Here is a 9,983-nt window from a genome sequence, read left to right on the forward strand (position 1 = left end):
ATGATGTACCTGTCAGACAAGGTGCACACGTCGTTCATCACTGACCATGCCAACTTCTACTACCGAGTGATGCCATTCGGCCTCAAAAACGTGGGAGCCACTTACCAAAGGCTGATGGACAAAGTTTTTCACCATTAGATTTGGCGAAATATAGAAGTCTACGTCGATGACATGGTGGTCAAAACCACTTCAGTCAAGGTTCATGTTGCCGACCTGGCTGAGGTGTTCAGCCAGATCAGAAAACATAACATGCACCTCAACCTAGCGAAGTGCGTCTTTGGTGTCCAGGGAGGTAAATTTATTGGCTTCATGATCACCAGCAAGGGTATTGAAGCCAACCCGAAGAAGTGCAAAGCTATTATACAGATGCAGAGCCCGTAGACAGTCAAGGACGTCCAACGTTTGGCACGAAGGTTAGTCTCCCTTTCTCGTTTCATCCCCAGGTTGGCAGAGAAAGTAGGACCCATCTTCACCCTACTGCGGAAGCCGAAGCTTTCAAAAGAAGCTTTAAAGTTTTCCTTACTACCCCGCCAATCTTGTAGAGGCCAGATCACCACGACGACCTACTCTTTTACTTGGCAGTGGCAGAAGGGCAATCAGCGCGGTCATAGTGCAAGAACACCAAAAGGTACAAACTCCCGTTTACTTCATCATCTGAGTCCTTCAAGGTACAGAAAAATGATATCAGAAAATCAAGAAGCTTGCACTAGCACTCGTCACCACAACTCATCACCTCCGACCCTACTTTCAAAGTTACCAGGTGGTCGTCAAAACCGACTACCCGATCAAGCAGATCCTGAGAAAATTGGAGCTCGCCGGGGGCATGATCGCATGGTTGATAGAACTATCCGAGTTCGACATCCAGTATGAAAGTTGTGGACCCTTGAAATCTCAATGCCTGGTAGATTTCGTGGCTGTACTCACCCCAACCTCGACTGTGGAACCACAAGTATGGACTTTACACGTTGATGGGTCCTCCAATTCTAAAGGTGGTGGTGCAGGTATTATATTGGAATGGCCGAATAAGGTCACCGTAGAGCAATCTCTCAAGTTTGGCTTTAAAGTGACCAACAACCAAGCAGAATATGAAGCGCTTCTAGCATGGCTAAGGTTGGTTCACGACCTCGGAACGCGAAGAGTAAGTTGCAACAACGACTCAAAGTTCATGGTGGAACAACACAGCGGGGCATACCAGACCAAGGACACCCTTCTACAGAGGTACTTCCATGTAGCATCCCAGAAGATCTGGTCCTTCGACGAGTTCATAATACACCACGTGCCCCGCGAGCAGAATGCCAGAGTCAACCTCCTATCTAAACTCGCCAGTACGAAATGACCCGGGCAACATCGGACCATCATACAGGAGACCTTGAACTCACCCAGCCTTAACGACAAGGTCGTCCACACCAGTGAAAGTGTAGAACGGGGATGAATGACAGGTATTTGAAACAACTTAAAGGAAGGAAGCCTACCCGAGGATAAAGCCAAAGCTTGGAAGATGAGGGTGAGGTCAGCCAAATTCATCATCATTGGAGACCAACTGTTCAAGCGTGGCATCGCCACTCCCCTGCTGAAATGCCTCGCAGAGTCCCAAGCCACCTATGTTGTCGAGGAAATCCACCAAGGAATCTGTGGGATGCATTCTGGGGCTCACTTGATGGCGACCAGGGTACTCAGAGCTAGGTACTACTGGCCTACACTGAAGTCAGATTTCCAAGCCTACGTACAAAAATACAAGGAATGTTAGCAGTTCGGCAACGCACATCGGTAACTGCCCAAAATCCTCCACCAGATGATGTCACTGTGGCCTTTCACCCAGTGGGGAATGGACATCCTCAGACGATTTCCCCCCGTGAAAGGTCAACTTAAATTCCTCCTAGCGGCAATCGACTACTTCACCAAATAGATCGTGGCATGTCCACTTGCCAAGATCACTACTGAGAATGTCTAGAAATTTACCTAGAAAAGCATCATCTACAAGTTTAGCATCCCGCATTCTCTTGTCACCGACAATGGCAGGCAGTTCATCGCGCAGAGTTTTGAAGACTTCCTCCGTGAACTCGGAGTCAAACACCTCCCGACCTCGGCGGAGCACCCCCAAACCAATGGCCAAGTCGAAGCTGCAAACAGAGTAATACTCTGAGAACTCAAGAAGCGGCTAGGAAGCGCCAAAGGACAGTGGGTCGACGAGCTCCCTAGCATTCTCTGGGCATACCACTGTACCCTTTAATCAACAATGCAAGAAACGCCTTACAGGCTGACCTTTGGAGCTGATGCCATGATCCCGGTGGAGGTCGGCGAGACGTCTCGTCGACGTTGTGCCTTCGACAATGAGCAAAATTCTCAAGAAGCGGCAGTCAACCTTGACCTGATTGACGAGCTAAGAGAGGAAGCTCGGATCCATGAAGAAGCCTGCAAACTTTGAGTTTCTAGAAGATATAACACGCGAGTCTGACCTCACTATTTCTAGGTCGGTGAACCTAGTATGGTCATTACTAGGAGAAGCACGAAGAGACTCATCAGAAGGGAAGCTTGCGCCCAACTGGGATGGCCCATTTCGAGTTACAGAAGACTTAGAAAATGGAGCATACCGACCAGAAGAGCTCAGCGGCAAAGCCATCCCACGAACTTAGAATGCCACACATCTCAAGTTCTACTTTAGTTGAAATTGTACGAATGAGTTGTGTACTATTTTCCCGACTCAGTCTTTTGTCCCAAAAAATAGAAAAATGGGTTTTGGCTGAGAGGGTTTTTAACGAGCACACTCATGACATTAATAAAATGACTCATTCCATTCATAGCTTCCCAATTTTACACTACTTTGGCACAAGTCATACCCTGTTAAGCCAAGGTCGAATTCGAACCTTAGTACGAATTACTTTATGTCAAGCCAAGGTCGAATTCAAATCTTGGTACGAATTACTTTCTGTTAAGCCAAGGTCGAATTCGAACCTTGGTACGAATTACTTTCTGATATGCCAAGGTCGAATTCGAACCTTGGTACGAATTACTTTCTGTTAAGCCAAGGTCGAATTCGAACCATGGTACGAATTACTTTCTGATAAGCCAAGGTCGAATTCGAACCTTGGTACGAATTACTTTCTATTAAGCTAAGGTCAAATTCGAACCTTGGTACGAATTACTTTCTGTTAAGCCAAGGTTGAATTCGAACCTTGGTACGAATTACTTTCTGTTAAGCCAAGGTCGAATTCGAACCTTGGTACGAATTACTTCCTGTTAAGCCAAGGTCGAATTTGAACCTTGGTACGAGTTACTTTACCTTAAGCCAAGGTCGAATCCGAACCTTGGTACGAATGGCTTTACCTTTAGCCAAGGTCGAATTCGAACCTCGATGCAAATCACACTATGGCAAGTCAAGGTCGAATTCGAACGTTGATACAAATCACTTTATGCTAAGCCAATTTTGAGCCCCAAAACACAAAATATAGAACAAGTTTCAAACTTGTTTTCGAACCTCAAAAGCGGCTAAAACTAAGCCTAAAACTGAATTCATTTTTGAGCACAAAACAACAGGTCTAAATTGAACCATCAAAAGTGCAAGATGAAAACCCAGAAAAACAATATATACACAACAAGTTTGTCAGTTCAAAACATGAGTTCAAAAAGAGAAAAATGAATTACATGAACTAAGTTATTACAAAAAATAGCAGTCTAAGCAGTGGTATTCTCGCTCGAGCTGTTAGGGAGGTCATCTTCCTTCAACAACTGCCCAGCTCGCACCTCTTTCTCTACATGCATAGCAGAGAGGTCGACCCCAGGTGCAAGCAGCCTCACCCGACGAGCTGCCTTGACGAAGCCTTTCTTGTGCTCCACCAAAACATGTCGCTCAGTCTCGAAGAGTCTTCTCTCTAGCTCCGCCTTAGTCGTGGCCATCTTGTTCAGGTCCACCCTCAAAGCTGTGACCTCCTCCTCCTTACCCAAGAAGCACCTCGTCGTAGGGACTCTTCTCAAAGCTTCCGCCAGGTCAGCCTTCAGCAACGAGAGCTCGTCCTCCAAGGAGCGCACTCGACCTCGAGAAGAACTGACCAACTCTTGCAGCTCGCCCACTTGGGTAGCATAGACCTCATTAACCTTCAGAGAAATCTCCAAAGACTTCTGAGCTTGCACCAAATCCCTCATGGTGGCTTGCAGCTTGGCCTCATTCTGCCTCTTGGCCTCGCCTAGAGCAGCCCCTAAGGCTTTGTTCTCCTCCTCCAAAGGCCGAACCCGGTTCTTAGCACCCTCGAGCTCCCCCTGTAGCTTTGACCACTTGTGCTTCCAATGATCCACAATGGTGATCACCCTCTACATGAAGACCTCTGCAGAGTCCAGGCCTTTCACTGCACCGACCTTCTCAATAACTGCCTTGTTGTCTGAGCGGAGCGAACCTCGAGGGTAGAATTTCTTGGCAGTCACCCCTGAGCTCCACAACGAGTCCACGTCTGACGACATGCTCACATGATCCAACCTCATCAAGGGACATTTAACATCAAAACGTTGCATAATGCAGTTCCCCTTCGGAGCTCCCGTTAGAGGCAGAGGCGGCACAGCGGCCGTAGAGGATGATGACTGTGCCCCAGTACTCGGCCCATCTCTGCGGACCTCGGTGGAAGTTGAGGTAGGCACCGCCCGCGCAATAGCAGAAGCATCCGACCTTGTTGCCTCGGAGCTTGTCTCCACCCGAGATTCGGCATAAGTCGGCACGGGCTCCATCTACGCAAAGCAAATAAATTCGCTAAGTTATTAAACAACAAAACCATACAATGTGGAAGAAAAACAGTAAGAGAAAAGACGCAAACCTGCGCCTCACGAGCGATCTTCTCCACAATAGCTTGGGATGATCCCTCAAGAGGAGGACTTCCAGTTAGGTCGACTACGTCGGCATCACTAGGCTTCGAAGTCACCTCTTCAACATCTTGAGGGGCAGAGGTCCCCCCAACCACTTTTTCTCTCCTTTTTCTTTTTCGGTGGGTCTCAAGAGGAGCAACCTCCTCCTCGCCGACCTCGAGAACCTCGATCTCGGCAATGTTGTAGCAAGCTTTCAACTCACGCCACTTGCTTTTCCCTATGATACCTGCAAGCAAAAAAAATATCCAACATATAAGAAAAAAAGAAAGAAAAAGTGAGGGAGCCCAACAACTAAGGGTGCCGAGGTACTCACTCTCTAAACCTCTCTCCTTGTACGCAGAATTAGCAAGCAACAGGATGAGCTTGCAATCCAAAGGACGAGGAAGCGCAACTAAACCAACATTGGCAGCAGTATCTGAGGCTGTCAACTAAAGATTGGCTGACCCATTGAACTTGATCGGATTCTGCTACCAGTAAAGGGGAAACCTTGGCAACCTGCCAAAATGGAATACTTCGTCCTTCAGCGGGTCGACCTCTTTAGGCATAACCTAGAAGAACTCTTTCTTTAAACTCTTGTATGACTGGGAGTAAAGAGAAAATAACCCCCCAGCCTTACTCCCGTTCAAGGATACCCAACCCAAGGGAGGCTCGCCCAACTTGAGTTGGTAGAAATGGCGAAAAATAGGCAGAGATAACCCTATTCCTAGGGTCGAGCACAGGACTTGAAAAACCCTCAAAAAACCCCAACTATTGGGGTGCAACTGGCAAGGAGCCACGTTGATAAAATTAAAAAAAATCGCATTCGAATTGAGTAAAGGGAAGTCATACACCTAAATCCCTAAAAAAACACTAGTATATATAAAAAAAAGGGGGATTAGAGGTACCCTCCATATATACACGCTCGCCGCGCTGACAAGGTTTAAGCCGGATGAGCTTAGAGATGGGCGCTTGGCAGATCCTGTGTGATTTCCACATCGTATTGACCTTCAGAAATGACTTAAAGACGCTCTGAAATTCCCCGACATCACCTTTGACCCATTCGTAGCCAGTGATGACAGGGAAAGAATCCCTAGGGTGATTCCCACCCTTTTTCTTCTCGGTGGCGGCCGTCTCGTCGGCCACCGCATTGCCGCGCGCCTTGCCTTTACCCTTGGCCGGCGTAGAAGGTGTGACACCACTATTACCAGCCATCAAGAACAGGAAAGACTCAAGAAATAGGAAAGATGAAGAAGACTGGTAGGGAGAAAGAACGGGAAGAGAAGACAGGGAGGGCAAAGTATTTGGTACTTCCTTGACAATGATAGAACAATGACGGAGAAGGAGAACCTGATTACTAGCAACGGAGACAAGAAAAATGAGGACGGAGAGTGGACAAAGAGAAGTGAAAAAGCATCAAGAGCAAGCCAAAGGAAAAAGAGTAAAATGAAATGTGTACACAAAGGAGAGGGAAAGTGTTTTCAAAATAGGAACGTGGACGGACGTGGCATGGGTAGAGAAACGACAAAAGTAATGGGCATTAAATGAAGCCCATTATGATGGGTACAACCATCATTACAAAATCGTCAGTGCACATTAACACGCCGCTCGCACGTATTGGAGAACGAGGTGATGGTTATGACACATGGCACCATGATAGAGAGGCGTACGCGAAGAGTCACGACCCCTTGTCGAGCTCGATATTAACTCCTCGACCCACAGTCTTCGGAGCTCGGGGGGCTAGTGTACTATCCATACTGCAAAATAGAGCTCTAGCTCAACATCACAGCATAGAACGACCTCGGACACGCGCTAGGCGACATCGGCGGGCTACCCAAATAGGTTATAACCAATCTCAAGCCCAAGGCGCAGAAAAACCCTAATTTACACAAAGGTACGTGCATTACTTATACGAGAACCATACACCCACAAACACTAACTTTAGCATTGGAGTCTCTTTTGCAGGTACCACCCCCATCTTGGAACAACAAGCGTACCTAGTGAAGGAGGCTCACCAATCTTGCCTAGTAGATCGTCCCCTAGGACTGATCTCCAGTACGAACAGAAGCTATCAAGCACAATCACCAACCAATAATGTTGAATAATGAACAAAAATAGGGAAGAAGATGAAATTACAAATTTTAAAAAAAAATTGAAAGCATTCATTAATTGTAACCTAATTCTCTCAAGTCACAACGCTCCTTATATCAACGTCATATCTTGGATTCCAATCACTTGATTCTAGCCTCTACCCCTTATTTCTCGCTACGATTTTGCAAACTTTTCTAAATCTTTTATATTCTTTAAAGACTCTTATATCTTGACATTTATAGTGGACTCTAGACATGATTTTGTAGTAGGTGAGATGAGATGATGGGCTCCTTCCTTCCATGTGTGTTCTTTGGCTTCCAAGGAGGAGCTCCCTCTTTCTCCATGGACTAGGAAAAATGATGATTGAGGGATGTTCCTTAAGGGTGGTGGAAAAAAAATATTGAAGAGGTGGGAGTCAAGGTGGGCGAAAATGGAGAAGAGAAGGTGGAAGGTGTTTATGGTGCTCTTGGTTAGCTCTCTCCACCAAGGGTTGGTGGAGGCCACTCAAGGGAAACTCAAAATATCTTTGGGGTAAAGAGGAGGGGTGGTTGGGCGTGAGGACCCTAGGAGGCTAAGGAAGGATTTTGAGGCACAAAGACTCACTCAAAATGCATATATTCCAAAGTAGGTACAAGGTGGAGGGAGTAGAGTACTTATAGAGAGAGGAGAGCATCTAGGGTTTCTTGGGGGCATTTGGCCAAAAATTTCAAGCTCAAATGCACCATAAATGAACCCTATATGCAACCCAAATGAAATGGCTCTCATCTCTCCAAAAAGTCTAAAGTACCCTTAGTCCTAGAAAATAAAGGAAATGGACTTTTGACCTCACAAGTTAAGGTTAAGTCCCTAAATAAACCCTAAGACTAATTTTTCCCCATAATGAAAAGGCTAAATAAAAATACAAAATAAAATCCTAATATCTAATGTACCCCAAAATACAAGAGAAAAATAGGAAAGGAAAGCAACAAGTTAAGGAGAGGGCCCAAAATCAACACTCATGATGATCATGGCTTTTGGTGTGGTGTGTTCTTCATCTTCCTCTACTCTCTTAGCCATGGACCTTGTGATAGGCCCTATATGATGTCTCAAGGATGGTCCTCCATCATCCCCTCCTTCTTGAGAAGGATTTGACCTCAAATCTTCAACCTCATCCATGTCATTAGTCCTTACAAAAGGCATAAGATCACAAACATTGAAAGAGGAACTAACTCCATATTTGGAGGGAAGGTCTAGGATGTATGCATTGTCATTAATCCTCTTAAGAACTTAGAAATGACCATCTCCCCTAGGGCTTAGTTTGGACTTCCTTTGAGTAGGAAATCTATCCTTCCTCAAGTGAAGCCAAACCCAATCCCCAACTTCAAAAGTCACCTTTTTCCTACCTTTGTTGTTGTATTTGGCATATTTTTTAGTTTATTTTTCAATTTGTCTCTTGACTTCCTCATGGTATTTTCTTATAAAGTCAGCCCTAGATACTCCTTCTTTATGATACAAGGAAGTAATATTAGGGAGTGGGAGCAAGTCAAGAGAGGTAAAAGGATTAAAACCATATATAACCTCAAAGGGGGATAAGTTAGTAGTCTTGTGGACTACTCTATTGTTGGCAAACTCTATATGGGGGAGGCATTCATCCCAAGTTTTCTTGTTCCCTTTGAGAATGACCCTTAACAATGTGGATATGGATCTATTCACTACTTCGGTTTGCCCATCAGTTTGTGGGTGGCAAGTAGTGGAATAGACAACTTTTGTTCCTAGTTTTCCCAAAGGATTTTCCAAAAATGACTAAGTAACTTAATATCCCTATCAGACACAATAGTTTTGGGTAACCCATGCAAATGGACAACCTCTTCGAAGAAACGTTTAGCAATATAACTAGCATCATCTACTTTGTGGTGTAGACCCCTAAAATTGTCCGGGTCGGAAATAAAGCTTGAAGACTCTCGAAGACTGAAGGAAGATCAGCCAGAAGGACTCCTGGAAGGCCCTAGGAGGGTTCTCTGGAGGTCTAGAGGTCTTAGAATAGCTCAAAATAAGGAAGTGGAGGGAATGAAGCCCAATACGGCCGTACTGAACTTAATACGGCCGTATTGAAGCTTCAATACGGCCGCAGTGAACTCAATACGGCGTATTGAAGTTTCTGAAACTTCAATACGGCCGTACTGAAATCAATACGGCCGTATTGAAGCTTCAATACAGCCGTATTGAACTCAATACGGCCGTATTGAAATTTCTGAATTTCAATACGGCCGTATTGAACTCAATACGGCCGTATTGAAGTTCAAAAATTTCAATACGGCCGTATTGTTCCTGTAGGCCGTATTGCGCTTATTCCCTATAAATATGACGTCAATTGGACGTCATTCCACACTTTTGGAGATAGTTTTAACCCTCTCCTTAAGTATTCTGGGGTTTTTGAGCAGTGTTCTGCCCTAGAAATCACTCGGAGAGTTGATCCGACAAAGTTTTTGAGCCCCGAGCCATTTTGATTGAGGATCAAACCTAGTCGAAGGGAAATCCTCCGGATTTCCATAGTTAAAAGTTTTTAGGAAGGAGCGAGCGAGCTTGTAGAGCGAGGGAACGCCAAAAAGCTTTCCCAGTTTTACTCAATATATAAAAGCACGCTTCAAGAGGTTTCTTCTTAAATCCTTCCTTTTACTGCTTTCTGTGTGCATATTTAAACTGTCATCATGTAGATAATTAATTTATAATCGCTTATAATAAATAGGGGTAATTTAGTAATTTTACGCTGTTATTTTAGAAAATAATCTGTCATAGGGAACCCGAAAGGGGCGCTGTGGGGTGCTAACACCTTCCCCACGCGTAACCGACTCCCTTACCCGACTCTGGTTGTAATGGCCAAAGTTGATTTATAAAATCAATTGCCTTATCCCTTTTTCCAATGTTTTGAGTAAAACATTGGTGGCGACTCCACGAACCCTCCTTTTGCGAAAACCACTAATCCATGGAGGGTCCCGCTTGGGATTAATATGGATTGGTGAATCATTTAATAAAATTGCTCGTTTGACAAGGTCTCAGTTTGAGAATACGTCATTCTAGCAATCCATATT

General features: G+C 45.1%; 1 protein-coding gene across 1 annotated transcript; it reads left to right on the forward strand.

The window, feature by feature from the left end:
* Nucleotides 1-894: 894 nt before the first annotated feature.
* Nucleotides 895-1,336, forward strand: LOC145957279 (uncharacterized). Its single transcript, XM_083073507.1, has 2 exons — nt 895-901; nt 990-1,336. The coding sequence occupies exons 1-2, from the start codon at nt 895-897 to the stop codon at nt 1,334-1,336; spliced, it is 354 nt and encodes a 117-aa protein (XP_082929633.1).
* Nucleotides 1,337-9,983: the final 8,647 nt, after the last annotated feature.

This window comes from Cajanus cajan, chromosome 4 (genome assembly GCF_000230855.2).
Source record: "Cajanus cajan strain Asha chromosome 4, NIPB_CcT2T_4, whole genome shotgun sequence".
Taxonomy (NCBI): Eukaryota; Viridiplantae; Streptophyta; class Magnoliopsida; order Fabales; family Fabaceae; genus Cajanus; species Cajanus cajan.